Consider the following 17,934-nt stretch of genomic DNA (forward strand, 5'->3'; position numbering starts at 1 on the left):
CACACAAGAAAATGAAAGGAATTTAGTATCTTGGTCGGCAAGACACCTCGCTATGAGTGGAAATACTGTGTTGTTGTCCTGGGTCTAGCTCTTCAGCAGGAAAATGTGACATCGGCCCAAAGGTCAAAGTGCGTTAGGGACGGTACGTTTAACACCCAAAACGGGGATGTGAAGGAGTAGGGACTGTACATTTAACGTTCTGGGTGAGGATGGATGTCTGGTACTGTTTGTATGGAATAAAGTATTGTGCTGTTACATTTTGTACATGTACTTGTATTGATTTTTTTGGGGGGGGGGATCGTTTCTACTAAGACTGTGAAACAGATATGCAAATGTCAGATCAAGGAAACACATGTCAATTTTTCAACTTTTGCAGCTTAAATAGATGAAAGCTAAAGTCTGAAACTGTCCTAGAAAACAATGCCACAAAATAGTTCATTCAAAGTTTATTTATTGATCACCGCATACGGTCTGCGGATGAAAAATAGTATTAACCTAATATATGGTACAGCTTAAAGAGAAAACCTCCTATGATAACAGCACTGGGTCTTCTCTTTATCTCTCATCACAATCTGTGCTGGAACCTGTGAACAAGTATAGCGAACAGTTATCTTGTCTGAAATGAATTCCTGTACAAAAAAAAAACAAATCTGGAGACTTATTTAACTCACCAGTGCATTAAATGTGATCCACCACTTTCCAATACCACAATGCTCCACTCCCTGTCATCAATATATTCCAACAAAACTACTGATATAGTCGTTTTCTGCTACCCAACATGTGAACAATCCAACAGGCATTTTTGCAAGCCTTGGTTGAATCTGGATACATGTTGGAGCATTGAAAAATAGGGTCTCAATTCTTCCACTGAATGGGAAAACATCCTAAGTCAATTAAAATTACACCACTGAAATTCTGTGTTCCTCTTGTTGCTTTTGTGTGTGTGTGTTTCTGAAACAAAATCCACAGTTTTGTTCAATACAGTAAGACCTTGTATGGATGCTGAGGCAAAACTAGAAAATGTATGTAATCCATATTATTCCACATACATTGTATAATATTATGGACCATATCTTTATGACAATAGAGGAAAACTCCACATGAGACAGACTTGGCCTGATGTCTCAAAAGCTTTTTCAAGTATGGTGGAGCACCATTCTAACATCATACATTAAACATGACATATACCTTATTAACAGGAAAATATTTCATAGATGATACACAACAAGCTTCAATATGCACATTGAACTTTTCATTCCAAAGCATATTATAAACAACACAAAGTTGATATCATTTGCCAGTTGATGATCAACCAATACATTTAACTGCTGACTTGCAGTAAGAAAACATAGCAAATGACAGGCAAAATGAATGGTTTTAATTTCAGAAACTGGTATTAAACAGACTGTTTTAAACAACCTTCCACATTTCCAATCATGTCTGTACTTACATACCTTCCTAAAGTTGCAGCAAGTATGTAAGATCACATTTTGTTGGTAGGAGAGTGAACTGTGTGTGGACAAAATTCTGCAGCTTCATTGAATGTATTCTGCAAGCATACTTTGAATACCAGTATCAATCATTCAAATTCATGGAAGGCATTCTTTATTGTTCACACATTTTCAGATGAACCTGGGTTAAATACTTGTGTTACCATTATTTTGGTCTGCAGTGTAAGATTAGAAAGTTCTATAAACACATGTACATTGTACACTGTATTGGTGGATTGCACAGGTCTAACATTTTACTACAGAATTTGGGGTCAAATGTTCCACTGTAGCTTATTTGAAAGATTCTCAAGATTTTCCAAGGATGACCTACCAAACAAGACTTTAGTGCAGCATGTTCTTGAGATAAGGTCTTTGCACAAGTCTTGCTAGGTTCCTCCCGAATCCGATCTTTACTTCCTTCTGTGAATGTTCCTTGACTTAACTGTAGTGGTGCACGTGGTGATTGTTCACTTCCCCCAGAATGGTAACAGAAATCTTTTTACATCATTCAACAAAATATTTTTTTCCCTTCTTCCAATCTTTCCCTCCAGTCTTAAGTGGTGTGCTTCTATTTCTAATAACCAACAGAGAACTCGGAAGCTTATAATTAAGTTCATCAAAAAATTACTCCAAATTTACAGTCTGTAACTTATACCCTACATGGTGGACCAACATTTAAACCTTACGCTGAAATTCTTGTCAAATCTACATTTGTTATATCAAACGTAATTGTTACATACAGGTGCCTTCTTGGCAATTAATTGTGCAACAACAGAGGCAAAATCAAATCCCTGCCCTCCCAATGTTAACACTGAACACAATGTTTCCTAGTAGGGTCTATTAATGGAAATCTATGGACACTTTCTCAATATATTGAGTTGCACATCTTAATGTTGGATACAGGAAACAAAGCGTGGAGCAACATTTCATTGTCTTTCCTGTCTTGATGATGGGTTGGCATTATAAATACAAGAACATAATTTTTAGACAAGCAGGACAATTTTTGAAATCTCGACTCTGTACAATGAATATCAAAAACGCTGTTACAGAGATTTGCTTTGCAAAGCTCTTTTTCTGTGTCTAGTTCTATCGGTGCCTGCATTGGGTTGACTTGAATGGGGGTGGAAGTCCTGCAAAGGGACCTACTGTATTACACTATACCATATTGTATGTACTGGTATCCTTCTTGGTAAAAACTCTACAGCCAATATATTGGCAGTACACATAAAGCTCTGGCCGTGGTTAGTTAGGAACACATTTGGCCGACTAATTCTTTTGCCAGTCACTGGAATCAGAGTTGTGTGGGTATGTGTATTATCTTCACAAAACATCAGCTTTTGTTTCACGGTATCTTATTAAGACAATAGTTGTTCATCAAATCATTAATTAACTCTCTCATCAAACTAACGAATTGTTCTCTAGAACACAGGATCTGAATCATATAGGAAAAAGTATTATATACACTGATATGTGCAGCATAAGAACAGAACCATAAGCTGAGGAAGGGGGGAGGGGGGTGGCTGAATTATACAGGTTGGAAGTCATCATGCCAGGTAGCTGTAGGTGTCCTTCTCCCCGTCCACCCTCTCCAGATATTCCTTCTCTATCAAGATGTCGATGCATTTCTGGAGGGCAACAACAATTAATGATGATGATGATAGACTATTTAGAAGTATGCATACTTTAGGTAAGTCCATTTTACTTGAAAAAGTGTTAAGTACAAGACTAGTGTAATCCATGATTCTTTCGAAGTACTTTTATGTTCGTGATTTTAACAGTCACTCACTTCTGTACCACAAAATTATCATTTAAGCTAACAAATCAATCGCTTTCTTTTTCCTCCAATTGTGAACACAGAGTTCCATGAACACCTCCATTTTTCTCAGACTGCAAACTTTTGCTACTGTGAACATAATGTGAATTACAGTACAGTTAATCATCCCTTGGTGAAACAAACAAACAAACAAACAAATGTACCTTGATGATAGGTATCCCATGAAATAAACAAACATACAAGCATACCTACCTTGATAATAGGTAACCTATGGAATAAACAAACAGACAGACAGACAGACAGGCAGACAGACAAACAAACAAACAAACAGCCCTACCTTGATGACAGGTACCCTGGGCTTGAATCTGGAGGACAGCTGAGTCAGCACTTCTCCCAGCAGCTGCTGGTGTTTTAACACTTTACGCATCTTCATGATTCGGACAATGGCAGCCTGGGGACAACACAACAGCAGGATGGTATAAAACTGTCAGTCAAATATTCCACATCAGAACTCATGTAACTCATCAGTCAAGTTTATCATCTGAACTCATACAAGTCAATCAACAATTAACTTGTATGCCATTATTATTGTGTATTATCTATTTATTTATTTATGTATAATTTTTTTCACTATATATTACAGGGGAGACAACAGGGCGAACAATTGCTTGTTTTGTCCCAATGGAAGAGCCAAATAATGAAATAAAGACACTTCAAAAAGGACTGTTATACCTTATACTTCCCAAGAACAGTCTTGGACTGGAACTTCCATATAAAACCATCCAAAGACCAGATCTGGTGATGCTAAAAAAGAGTGATGGATGTCTGGAAGTAATCTCTGTAACTTATCAAGTAGTAGAGTTTTAACTTCCAATGAGAATGTAGAAAATGAAGAAAAGTGGAACCTGAATGAGAAGTTTGCGGTCCTCCTCGATGTGCTTGTGAGTCGTCTCCTGTTCCTGCTTCTGTTCTGTCTTCATCGGCACGTTGATGTTCACTCGCAGCTTCTTACTGTAAACGGCAAAAAAAAACAAGGCTTTACAAACTAACATCTTTATTTCTTGGTTTGGCTCTTCAAACCTCACACCCAGGGCAGCCCAGCTAGCCAGTTGCTAGTACAAAGGGCAAGACAAGACAAGACAAAACAAGACAAGACAAAACATTACAACATATGTTCTTCTCTTTTTTTGGAGTCCCTTTAGCCTGCCTGCTAATCTGACAGAATTGAAATAAACGATTACATGAAATCAACACATACAGAGGGTAACATTACTGTACTTACAAACTATTCACAGACTGAACTTAAGTGTTATAAGAGTGAGTGAGAGTGAGAGAGAGTGAGTGAGTGATTGAGTGAGTGATTGAGTGAATGAGTGAGTGAGTGAATGGGTGAGTGAGTGAGTGAGGGAATGGGTGAGTGAGTGAGTGAGTGAGTGATTGAGTGAGTGAGAGAGTGAGTGAGTGAGTGAGTGAGTGAGAGAGTGAGTGAGAGAGTGAGTGAGAGAGTGAGTGAGTGATAGAGTGAGAGTGAGTGAGTGTGAGTGAGTGAGTGAGTGAGTGAGTGAGTGAGTGAGTGAGTGAGTGAGTGATTGAGTGTTACGACATACATGGTACAAGGACATCACACTTCACAGCAGACACTGTACTTACTTTTTGTAGCCCAGGAAGAGAGACACCACCGACTCTGACTTCAACTCCTCCTCTTGGTCTTCGCTTACTAGCAGTTTTGCTTTCAACAAGATGGCAAGGACTTGTTGTAGGATATCCTGAAAAAAATGGAGAGCAAGATTCAGTTGTGTACGTTTTCAAGACAGCTAATAGCACAGGTCACAATGTGAAAATCTACTACTGTATACATGTTTCTTTGTACCACGTACAGATAACTTATCTTTTGATACTAGGTAATAGTCACAATACAGATCTTGACATTGATAGTTTGTTTGAACCAATCATTATTCAAGAGAAGCTCAAATCAGCCTGCAGGTCGCTTTTCATTGAGGTCATAAGGGAAGAGGTAAGGGTCAGACAAAATATATCAGAAAGATACAGTTTACATCATTTAAAGTCCTAAGAAATCTATACCCCTACTTCTACACATACATGGTACAAAATACAGAGGAGTGAGAGCTGGAATATGGTTGGTGTCCATCTGTTTAGTAGATAAAACTTGTAGCAACAAATAAGGCTAAGGCCTGAACATTATAAGAACATTGGTGCTAGGAAGTAGAGTTTGTTGCTGACCATTTTGAGCTGTGTGTGTTCATGTAGCTGCTGCACAGTGTAGCTGTCTGCCTGGTTAAACTGTAACAACACACTCATCTGGAACGTCGAGGCCTGGGGGGGCAAGAATCATGTCAACATTAGTCAGGGAACAGAGTCACCATGATAGACAACAAAGCATAGATACACAAGAATATGCAAATTACGATATACAATGATGAATGAATTCCCAATGACATAGCTATTTCACCAACTGCTAAGTTGTCAAAAACGCAAGCATTAGAAGTTCTAGGTTAAACATAAACATGTATCAATTACTATTGTGTAGCTGTACTGCCTATCTGGCCACAAGACCATGATAATACAATGTACTATGATGTACATGGATATATCTAGAGCTACATTTCTGCATATTCAAAGTTACCAATTGTACTTTTTTTTCTTGCGTCTTTCTTCCTTCTGTATGTTGTGGGGGGTGACAACTAGTAGAGGTGAGTTATCACATGCATTGTCTCCCCTTCCATTTTGTAAATGGAGAAGTTTAAAGAAGAAATGAAGAAAAAAAAAACTGGTTCTTACCTGTAGGGTGTACCTGTTTTTGAAACAGTTGGTGACCAGCTCTCCCTTGGACATGTGGTAGAGCCACATCAGCTTCCTGCCGCTGTGCTGGCTGCTGTAGAACGTGGTGAAACGCTGGAAACTTCGCTCCAGCTGAAAACATGGACGCAACAGAACATTCAAACTAAACCTGCAGCACAAACTGGGTGGGATAGCAGCAGGAGTCGTACATTTGTTAGGACAACAAAATTTCAGGTCACCAAAGGCCTAAACCTATAGCTAGTACATGAACTGATACCAAAGACCAAGCACTTAGAGACCACATCTACTAAGCGTAATAACAGATGTAATATAAGGACAATATAAACTTAAGAAGACTTGTATTTGAGCTCAAATTTGATTTGTAAAGGAACTATGTACCATCCCAAGTTGCGCAGTTTAAATCATAGTCTGTTAAGACTGATTGACAGAGAGAGACAAGCATAACAACAACATTTCACATCATATTGTTCAGACAGGGGACTGAAAACATTCGATTGTTGAGAGGAACATTGAAAGAAGTCATTCCAAGAGTACATACCTCACTAGGCAGGGTGAAAGAAGCTCCCTGTTGAAACGGCCAGGACCCAGAACTCAACACCTGGATACTGAAGTCCACTGTGGAGGCAGAACAGACATGTCAGGGGAAAATGGTACCTCTTCTTCAACCATGGCTCTGATAGCATGTTGGCAAATGTACTGAGACTGTGCAATGTATTGTGCATAGCACTTTTACAGAACATATCTTTTAACGCCGTGTTTGCGTATTTAAGGATGGCATTCTGTCTGTGGTTTTCAAATATTGTGTCGGAAAAGATATGTTATGCAACAGATGTTTTTAAGTGGCTCCCATGAGCCTTGCTTTGTGGTGACCGATGAAGTAAATAAAAAAGATAAAATTCTGATGCAATGTTGGCAAAACATGCAACAGAAACCATGGCTTCGTGCTGCAGCTGCAGTACATTGTACCAATGTGCTGGCTCTCATGATTTGCATGTACATTTTGTACTGCAGATGCATATATGTCTTTGGCCAACGAACAGGTCTATGCAATGCAGTTTCAAAGTCTAAAAAACCCAATAGGCTTTTTTTCTTACCATCCAAAGGTTCGCCGCTCTTCTCCAGATGTTTCTTGAACTGCTCGTTGAGGTCCTTGCTGACTCCGATGTCTTGAAACATCCTCTGCAGCTTGGACGTGTACTCAAACCCACAGGCTTGCTGCATGGCAAACATAAACAGGGCTTTAATATATCAGTTCTAAAACAGAGACATGGCTTAAGCTCTCAGTGTTCTCACCAGGCCTTTTGAGCATAGGCTTTTTGCTGTGATTTGGACCCCCTATGCTGTGATTTTGGACCTCTATGCTATCTTTCAAGCAGCATAGGGGTGTTTTTTTGGGGGGGACCCTTCATAAATCTTGCCAAAAAATGAAAATATAACAACTATCAGGATGTGATGTCCCAAGCAGGACTACATGTATGTCTAATAAACCATCAGTCCTCAGATATGAAGACTGAAGACAGATGAACTGAACTCTGTTTCTTCAGATACATGTACTATTTATGTCGATGAAGGTTAGACATCCAGGTGATACAATACGGCAAAAAGCAGTTACTCAAGCAACTGGATATGATTTTGGAAACGGTCAAAATCATATCCATGACCGTTTCCAAAATCATATCCAGTTGCTTGAGTAACTGCTTTCTGACGACATGTACTATTTTCCTGACAACCAAAAACGTTGGCAACGTTGCAACAAGTTTGGACTAGGCAGTGGTTGCATATACAGCAAGAATATTCCAACAACCCCTGCAGATACATACTCTGATGTCCCGATTAAACGTACCGGTACGTTTATTTTTTTCGGCCCGAACGTCCACCCGGTACACTCTTATTAGGGACGGTACGTTTATTAATTTTTGGGAAAAAAATTGTCCATACGTACCGCACCATCAGCAAGTGGCCGGCGGCCGCAAAATTCGGCAACACGTCACAGATAAATATTTGGTCCATGATAGCGGCATTTCCCATGAATATAATGTATATTATTTATTTTTCGCCTGCTGTCCATTTTTAAGTCCCAAAACGTCTGAAAAAGCAAAAATTTGCCCACAAAACCGAAGGGGAAGGCGAGTAGCTAATCGACGTATTTAGCACATGGCGGCCGCATTGTCCTTGTCAAAATCGGCAAAGCGGGAGAAAAATGCCTGGTCCATTTTAGCGATATTTACCATGAAAAAAACGTATGTGGTTTATTTTCCCCCTGGTGTTAGTTTTTAGGTTCCGAAACCCCTAAAAAAGTAGAAATTTGCCCACAAGACGGACGGCCGACGTGGGGAGGGCGCCTAGCGCCTGAGCAGCATGACCCGTAAAAAGTCAAAGGTCATAGGGCACCCATATTGCGCAATCACCGTAAAAGTGCCGATTTAGCTAATTTTAGGGCGTTTAAAATTGATACAATCACATTAGCGATTTTTAAAAAAACAATGAGATGGAAACCAATCAAAATTTTATGCTGAATAATATTTTTTTTCTTCAAAAGTTTTTTTCTTCAGAAGTTTTTCCTCTTCAGAATCCAGACTTTGACCAGACTAGACAATGTACCATACCAAATAATTATTATGTTATAAATAATAATATAAATGGATTTTGTTGTACATATACTCTTTAAACCCCTATATTTGTACTTAATTGGGCTTGAATTTCTATCTCTTAAGTTAGTCAGATTTTCAACTCAAGTTGCAGGAGAAGGCTTAGCAAAGTGCATTTCAGAAGTGTAAAATGCAATAGCTTCTCCTACGGATTTTGTATTTCCCCAAAACAAGTACAATATATATATACTCATTAATTAAAGTGATATATACTCACTAATTAAATGTAACAGTGAAAGATTTGCCCATATATTGGTATTGAAATAAAGAGCACATTTTAGTATCATGGACACACAGTTCACCTGTCAATTTGGTCATTTTCCGGGGGGTACGTTTATTCCGGAGGGTATGTTTATTAGACTCTGAAGATTTGTCCGGGGGGTATGTTTATTCCGGGGGGTATGTTTATTAGGGACATGAGAGTACTACATTTTGTACATGTATTACCTTGAATGACTTTGATCTCTGGCAATCATCCCAGGAACACCCATACTGAAGATTTTAACAAAGTGCTCTTTTTGTACCATACCATTGGGGGAATATGACACGAACAAGAGCAGTACACATGTAAAAAGAAAAATACCGTTACTGTTATGACCTGTTAGAAGTGGAAGGTGAACTGACCTTTCTGACCCCAGGGTTGGAAATACTGAGTGCATGTGCACCTTAGTGCACCCAAATTTGGAGCTGTGCACCCAATTTTTCCTGTGGGTGCACCAGTGCACCCAAATATTTTTGTAGGTTTATGTATGTCAAGATGTGAAATGTATGTATACAGCATATTCTTAACATCTAATAGTCAGAAACATAGTCAGTTTTTGCTGACATTCTACTTACTTCATTTTACATGGTGCACCCCCAAAAATTTTTTTGTGCACCCAATTTTTTATTTTTAAGTTGGGTGCACCAGTGCACTTATTCCCAAAAATGAATTTCGAGCCTGGACCTGTTAGAAGCTGAAGGTGAACTTACCTTGAGTTTAGAGATCATGCTGGCCTCTGCATCGTCGCTGGCAGAGTTGTGCTGCACCAGACGCTTGGCCAGCATTTTGGCATAGAACTTCTGGAACACGTCCTTGTCTTCTATGTACTTGAATACTATCATCTGGGGGTAGGAACAGAATACTTTGATTCTTAAAGTTCAACTACATGTATAATCACAATGTAAATGTTTTTCCTATCGTTCTTTAGCTAATCAAAGTTTTTTTTTTATTTACTTCGTGATTCACCACAAAACAAGGCTCATGAGAGCCACTCGAAATGTTTTGGGTTACAGTACAGCCAGTGAGGACAGATGTTTGTTGACCTTAGACTTGAAATGTTTAAGGTTATACCCATATGGGAAACAATCACGTGATAGGTTATTCTATAGTCTAGTGATTCTGTAATTAGAGTTTGTACCATTAGATATTACATCTTGAACAAAAGATATGATACAGCAAACAACATACAATGTATATTCACAACTATGCTACAAAAATACCAACCCAACAAATTTTTACTCACTACTTGGTTCAGGGTGTCCTCTAGCTCAGCTTCTTCTGGATTTTTCGAGCTAAAATATAAAAGAAAGACAAAGGTAAGAACCCATGGACAACTTCCTCAGTCAACACATTATTAGTGGGTACCAAAACCAGTGTAAATAAAGAAAACATGAAATATTATTCAGTTCAATACTGCTTGAACAAGTTACAGTCCTGCCTTACATAGCTTGTACTTTTTGTACAAAACTATTATGTTATGCTTGAAGGTGGTTTAATGGTTATGGTTAGGAAACAAACAAACAAAGCATTACCTTTTCTTGAGCAGTGAGTCGCAGTACCTTGCCAGTAGTTCTGGAGACTTGCTGGATGACTGGGCCATCCGTGTTACTGCATTGTTGTTGATGAATCTACCACATGCCTGGAAAAATACATCCCAACAGATGTACAAACATTTCATAAAAAACTGTAAAAAGTCTATGTATTTATAATAATCTATTGCACCCTCCTCCTAGCTTTACAAATGACAAAGCAACAAAGACAACTTACTTTATCTAAAGATGCCACAAATCCAGAGTCGTTGTTGAAAGCTGTCAGGACTAAGGCATTGTACTTTTTGTGCACTTCCAGGATGGTCTGTACATACACCTTGGGATCCTGCAAAACAAGAAGCAATTTTAAACATATCTGGAAAAAAAAGTTCTCAATAACTCTTCAAAAGAAAAGGGTGGAGAGGATGACAATGAGAACAGTAACATTAGTGTTTGAGTAACACCTATGTGTATTGTACATATTTGTGCAATACACACGTGTATTAAAAATGTGTATTGACACAATTACACAAACAAAACAAGTGCCTAACCCACCAGGTAACCAACATTTTTATCTGTGATGGTAGAAGTCATTTTCAAGTCCGATTCTTGTGTTGGAAATTACAGTTTAAACTTGCTTCATAACACAATTTGTGGACACAGTGAATGTTTCCTTACATTGACGGCTGTTTCCCCACACTTCTCTATGGCAGCCAGGCCCTGGTTATGGACGTGCAGTACTAGTAACATGTTAAATGGGTGTACGTGTAGAATGAATATTTCTTACATTGATGGCAGTTTCCCCACATTTCTCTATGGCAGCCAGACCCTGGTTGTGGATGTGTTTTTCCATATTTAACTACTGTATCATGGTTAGTAGAAGTACTGAATGTTTTCTTACGTTAACGGCAGTTTCCCCACACTTCTCAATGGCAGCCAGACCCTGGTTGTGGATGTGCAGTACTACTAGTAACATGGTTATTATGTACTGAATGTTTCCTTACATTGACGGCAGTTTCCCCCACTTTTCAATGGCTGCCAGACCCTGGTTATGGATGTGTTGTTCCATATTTAACTACTGTATCATGGTTAGTAGAAGTACTGAATGTTTTCTTACATTAACGGCTGTTTCCCCACACTTCTCAATGGCAGCCAGACCCTGGTTGTGGATGTGTTGTTCCATATTTAACTACTGTATCATGGTTAGTAAAAGTACTGAATGTTTTCTTACATTGACGGCAGTTTCCCCACACTTCTCAATGGCAGCCAGACCCTGGTTGTGGATGTGTTTTTCCATATTTAACTATCATGGTTAGTAGAAGTACTGAATGTTTTGTTACATTAACGGCAGTTTCCCCACACTTCTCGATGGCTGCCAGGCCCTGGTTGTGCATGTGCAGTACTAGTAACATGGTTATTATGTACTGAATGTTTTCTTACGTTAACGGCAGTTTCCCCACACTTCTCAATGGCAGCCAGACCCTGGTTGTGGATGTGTTGCTCCAGCAGGTTTCTCAGCTCCCCCAGACCGTCATGGATCCTGGACACAAGGCTGTACATCCTGCCCAGATCTGCAGAAGTAAACATGATCAATGTGAGACTTCAGGCAAGATGGGGTCCTGTGGTGCAACAGCAGAGTGCTTGGCTCAGAACCAGGAGGTGCAGGGTTCAAATCCTGCTATGCCACTGATCTTGTGCCCTTGCGAAAGGCACTTTACAAGACTTTCCTCACTTCACTCAGGTGGAAAAGAGTACCTAGCTTTGATTTGGGATATCCCTCAAGTAAGACGTTACATGGACGTAACATGTTTGATGAGAGCATGTTAAAAAAACCCACCATGCTTATAAAAAAGAGGAGGTGTCATATGGCTACACCTGGAGACGTGGTGAGGTCAATTGAGTTAGTGCCAAATGGCAGCCACTCTAGACCCTTGCGATTCAGCCCCACCAACTGTAAGCTCCTCTCAATTTAGGCTTGGCTACAAGGAGGGCATAGCCAGCCCATCCAATAACATAGTCATGGATGTTAGAGGATGAGTAACTAAAGGGAGGTTAGGCATTACCATACCTTCGTTTTTGTCTGCATCCAGAAGGTTCTGGAACTCTGCGTGGAAGATTTCCAGGTGTTTCTCGATGAGCACGTGTTCACATTTCTTGGCCAGCTCGTCGTGTGTGCTCTCATGTAGGTACACCTGTACCCTTCTCTGTTCTTCTTGTAGACGCTGCTCGGCCTGAAATTGAGAAAATTTCGGATGGTACCTATAAACTGATACAACTGTATCTGTGAATAACTTCATCAGGTGGTTGAATGATTGAAAGTCCTTTATTCACAAATACTTGTTTAAGAAGAGCTGACATTTCAGTAAACCAGTAACACCTAGCTTCAGTGCAGGGTAAACCAGTCATAATTGCCCTAACGAAGACGACAGACGATTATTCGAAATACCAGCTCTAGTTGAACAAGTGGTTGTGAATAAAGAACTTTGTTATTCATTGATACGACTGTACCTGAACTCACATGTACAGCTTTCTTCTAGAAATGACTTCTATTAGGCATTATTATGGCTTTTAAAAATACTGAAAAAAGGGACAAATCTGATGTACTTTAAAGAGATAAATGTCCAAACCAAGGCTCTACCCAGCATCCAGCATTCTGTCACTGTTGTTTTATGAATCTGGTTGCTAATGACGAACAATGGGTAGGGAGGACACTTGTAAAGGTGTCAATGCACCTGTTTTGTCCTCCCTTCCTCTTGTAATAATATTTGTACTTGTAGCTACACGCTACTTGAGTAGCGTGCGTAGTCCAGTGGTGAGCGATCCTGCCTCTGGACTAAGAGGTTGGGAGTTCGAATCCCGGCTGATGTCGCTCACCCGACATGCACGCTACTGTTTAGGGTCGCAGTCCTTCGGACGGGACGTTAACTGTGGTCCACTGTTCATTGTGCTTGTCGAAAAGAGCTAGGGAAATTTCCCCGGTACAATGAACCTGTAAATACTGTATATAGCGTCTGTCTTCTCTGTCACGACCAGTGGAAGATTAGCTCTTCAATGAGTTAAACTGGATCGAGATCACTTTCACTTTCACTTGTGGTAAATTCAAATAGAAATAATTGTCATTCTAAATAATATAGCAGACCTACCTTCTTCATGTACTCTGTAACCGGGTTCTGTCGGAGGAAGTCTGAGCTTTCACTGGTGTAGAACCGCTCCGTGTCTGACAGGAAGTGGTTCTCAAACGAGTCCTTGTACACGGTGAGTGTCGGACCTTTAGCCAGTAGGTCATCCTCATTCAGACCCAGCTCAACTGGAGAATAACAAGATTAACAGGAATTAATCAATAGTTACACAAAGTGAAAGCTTTGGAATTTGTTACAAAAGGTATTAAAGAGGCCATCTACATCAGGGCATCGGAACCATCCCTCAACAAAGAGGGGGGGGGGCCAACAGATTTTCTCACCGAGTCACGTGTGTCGTCTGCATAACAACTACAGATTACGTTAAGCGATGATGAAAAGTAGTGGCATCTGACAGTTTTTTAAAAGCTTAGACTCCGCTTAGGGTCCAGTTTCTTGAGTAACTGTTTTCATGTACACGCATTTCCCCCCTCAGTTAGAGGGATCCTGGGCCCTACTAGGATTTGGGTTGCCGTTAGGAAGGGCATCCAGCTGTAAGAAAATCTTGCTTCAAAAAGACTTGCACTTGATGCAAGCACGTCTAACCTCCAGTTTTGGGTAAAAAAGATGTTAAACTGGATAGAGAGAAAGAGAGAGTGTTAGCCTTACCATAGCACTGTATAACTCCACTGATAAGTCTGGTGTTGATGGTCTCCCCGTTTCTCTCCCGCTCGATCAGTTTCAGGACAGCGTTGGTCACCTGCTTGTTCAGCGGTTTGAAGAGGTGTTCTCTCCAGATCACCAGGGCAAGCTGAGGACGGGAGCAAAACAAATAAATGAACTCACACAGTCAGGGAACAATTTTCTTCCAAATAGCATCAAATGGTCATGGAAGTTCATCTGTGTTGGTAGCAAGCATCGTATACTTGTATGATGCCAAAGTAAATGTCATCAATTATCCTGATGTAGGCGACAGTGGTTGTTGAAAATTTTACCCTTGTGTATCCTCGTGTTCAAATAAAATAAAGTTAAGCATTGTACTATAACATCAAGTGGTGTACAAGCTACAGTACAACAGGAACTTTCTTACACCTGCTGTCTTTCAAAACAACAGAAAATCAAGGAAAATACTACAAGTGAGATTAGACTAATGAAAAAACAGAGAGTTAGGTTGCAAACTTTTTTGAAAAGAATGGAAATTGATGTGCATGCAGATGTTATCCATATAATCAAGTCAGTATATGAAAAAAACAGCTCGTACTGAATAAATCTCGTAGATCCCTTTTCTGCCCTCGTCACACTCCCGTCGGACCCAGTGGCGGTTCAGGTAGGCACACACGCCATTGAGAACCTTGCTGGAGAACTGGTAGTCCTCCCACTGTTTGGTGTAGAAGTGCAGCACGTCTTCGTCCATCAGGTCAACGCCGTCCTGGGAAAACAACAAGAAATACCAGGTAAGTCATGCCTTCAGAGTTATCAACCAAGGATTGGGGTGTTCAAAATCTATTCTTTCCTAGAACTATCGTAGAGCGGAACTTGCCGCTACCAAGTACAGTAGGGGCATCATCAATAGATGTGCAAAGGTTGGGTGTAACAGGTTGTTTGGTATAATATAGCTAGCTGCCACTGCACCACATGCCCGAGAAGCAGAGTGTTATGTGGAGGATTGGTTATACTGGCTACACATATACAGATAAAAAAGCTGGTGTATGCCAATCAAATTTTCATAATTTACCAACACCAGTAAGGAGTTGTGATGTTTCTGTATCAATATTTGCATGTTTGATATCTGTTGTCATCTGCTATTAATAAAGTCCTATCATGGAAATCACTGGACATATACAATTTCCTCATTATTCATGCAAATGATACTTTGAAAACCCTAAAGTTTATAGAAACAGAAGTACCTTGAGGAGATTGATCAGGTAGTTCTTGAGGAACTCCTTGAGTCGTCTGTACAGCTCCAGACCCACGAACTGGGCCCCTCCAGTCGGCTGGCCTCCCTTCTTACTCTTAGCAGAAGAGACGCGTCCTTGGGACTGGTGGACACTGGTACAGTAGTTATACACATGTCTGGCTTGGAGTTAAGGTCAACAAGACAACAAAAATACACACACAATTTGTCATCAGTTCCTGACATTCAATTACCGGATTAATTGACTGACAAAATTTCACACTTTTCAGAATCCAAAATGGAAACATCCATCCCTATTTCAGAGAATTACAACTTACAAGAATGATCCTGTTTAGGCTGTAGAATCTGAAATCAGGCAATTGTCCAAAAATCTATCTAGTTGCTTGAGTAACACTTACTACCAGTTTTCTTGTGTTTCTCATTACCTGGATGTCTAACCTTCTAAGTTAATTAATATGATTTATACATTTTTTCAGAATGAGTATTCATGCTTCAAGAATCAACCGATTTGCTAATGTCAATATTTTCCTAAATGAACAAGTGTCATGAAAACTGTGGCAGGACAAGGATACGTGTACAGCTCCATGTATCTTGGCTTGGCCATGGTTTGTCGACGGTACACCTGTTCTATCCCAGCCTTCAGGTCGTCCCAGATCTGATCCAAGCCAATTTGTTTTAACCCGTGCGGGTTCTGGCCCCGTGACGACCCCGCTGACATCTTGATACGCTTACGGGAAGAAATCTTGGATAACTCTGGTAGACTCCGTCGTGTAGAAATCCAAAATCCTGACCAGTTATCCGGTTATAAGCTGGCGCTTAAATCAAATACAAGTCCCGTATTGCCACTTAAAGTAAGTCTGTACGGTAGAAATGTATTCTATAAGCGTTTTTCTTTTCATGTACTTGTTACATGTAGTTGCTCTACTGTCATCGACTGTCTACTGCCACCCAAAATTTGCCTGAACAAAATACCTATTGTTCTAGTGTGAAGTGGAGTGTTGAACTTGAAGTCTTCTTGCACGCAGGACTCGATAAGGATGACTCTGAAATATAAACATCGCAGGGAAAAGTTATCACTTTGCTATGGGACAAATATTTTTCCTTACATATGAACATACATATAATTTTCATGTCTGAGCCTGAAATCACTGATAAGAAACTTTTGACCACTTACTAGTCATGATTGTGCTTGAAGTCCGCAACAACCTAAGAATAGAGTTCTGCCTCACTGTGTGATAGCCACAACTTGTCATCTTCTAAACTTAAATAAAACTTCCATGATGTAAGCACTAATATACAGTAATGTTGGTGAGAGTCATGTGGCACCTAACTACTGATTGTAAGATTAAAAAGTTATAAATCAGGCAAAAATCCAACCTGAATCAACAATACACGGGAAGATTTCTTTACCACATACAAATCTATACGTTTGTCCAAAGAAACCTCATTGATCTGTCTCAATAAAAGCACCAGCCCCCAAAAAATCATACACTTAGAAGTATATGCCCCCCTCCCCACACAATTTTTTTGTTCTGACAAAAAATTGTGCCATCATGAAACTTTGGGTCACGATAACCTTCGAAACACAAACGAAGACTTACAAGCGCAATCATTGGAAAACTAGTGGACTGTGTTTTACTCGGAAGGCTACGACGAAGAGATTTAATCGTCGCCCGTGGATCAAAAATTGAAAATGATCAATTCAAAATACACTGACGTCTTTCCTCACCCGACAAAAATGGCGGCCTCCTGACATCCGTCTGTTGACACAAAGAATGGAACGTTTCGTCCGTTGTTTCACGACAATTCTACACCAAAAGGACGACGCCTCGTTCCTCCTCACCTGTAAATTATTCGCTAGTCCCTAGCTTTCGTCACTGTGGTTTTATTATAGACCTAACAAGGAAAAGCGAACAATTTCTTACCATTTGTTCTACCACGCAAGTCTAAAATCACTCCTGGCCCCCTCACGACTAAGTTGAATACTGCAGCTAGACCGCCTTTGACCAATCAGACGTATTTAAATAAGTTATATGTAAAAACCCTCTATCCTCGCCTCTTTTTGTCTACGAAGGAGTCAAAAGTATGTTATTTTGGCATTCTGACATGTAGTTTCTAAATTTTTATTGAATTCCAGCGACTTTTATTCTATAACATCATACAGGCGCTCTTTGTGGGGAAGAGTTAACTCATTTGCATATTTGTGACTGATGTAAGATCATACCAAGGTGGTCTGGATACTATATTGTTTACTACATATTGATACAGCAATACTACCATCGAAAAACTTGTTTCATAGTGCCTACATCATTGTTTTTATATTTCATATACCTTGCATATTTTTTTTATAACAGTCATGATTTCGTTGTTCCCCTTTGGA

General features: G+C 39.8%; 1 protein-coding gene across 5 annotated transcripts; it reads right to left on the minus strand.

Moving 5' to 3' along the window:
• Positions 1–434: 434 nt before the first annotated feature.
• On the minus strand, positions 435–17,560 carry LOC109464828 (cullin-1). 5 transcript variants are annotated; one of them, XM_019761907.1, is made up of 21 exons: positions 17,480–17,560; positions 16,527–16,597; positions 16,127–16,281; positions 15,547–15,712; positions 14,901–15,068; positions 14,309–14,450; positions 13,667–13,830; positions 12,592–12,754; positions 11,964–12,094; positions 10,762–10,869; positions 10,527–10,633; positions 10,238–10,286; positions 9,705–9,836; positions 7,179–7,299; positions 6,623–6,699; positions 6,064–6,195; positions 5,506–5,598; positions 4,915–5,030; positions 4,170–4,275; positions 3,602–3,715; positions 435–3,115 (listed from the first exon to the last, which is right to left on the minus strand). In XM_019761907.1, the coding sequence occupies exons 3-21, from the start codon at positions 16,270–16,272 to the stop codon at positions 3,035–3,037; spliced, it is 2,316 nt and encodes a 771-aa protein (XP_019617466.1). In that variant the 5' UTR covers positions 16,273–16,281; positions 16,527–16,597; positions 17,480–17,560; the 3' UTR covers positions 435–3,034. The 5 variants fall into 5 exon arrangements, with proteins under 5 accessions (XP_019617466.1, XP_019617465.1, XP_019617464.1 ...); XM_019761906.1 differs by having other exon boundaries at positions 17,284–17,538; XM_019761905.1 differs by adding an exon at positions 11,641–11,694 and having other exon boundaries at positions 12,018–12,094; positions 16,127–16,597; positions 17,284–17,538.
• Between the last annotated feature and the right edge of the window lie 374 nt (positions 17,561–17,934).

This window comes from Branchiostoma belcheri, unplaced genomic scaffold (assembly GCF_001625305.1).
Source record: "Branchiostoma belcheri isolate BF01 breed outbred unplaced genomic scaffold, Haploidv18h27 scaffold141, whole genome shotgun sequence".
NCBI classification, from domain to species: domain Eukaryota; kingdom Metazoa; phylum Chordata; class Leptocardii; order Amphioxiformes; family Branchiostomatidae; genus Branchiostoma; species Branchiostoma belcheri.

Coding starts and splice junctions, on each gene's coding strand:
- LOC109464828 (XM_019761907.1), bottom strand. CDS start 16,272: ATGTCAGCGGGGTCGTCACGGGGCCAGAACCCGCACGGGTTAAAACAA. Junction 15,713..16,126: donor AGATACATGGAGCTGTACAC/GTATCCTTGTCC, acceptor ACTCCAAGCCAG/ACATGTGTATAACTACTGTA. Junction 12,095..12,591: donor GGATGCAGACAAAAACGAAG/GTATGGTAATGC, acceptor TTACTTCTGCAG/ATCTGGGCAGGATGTACAGC.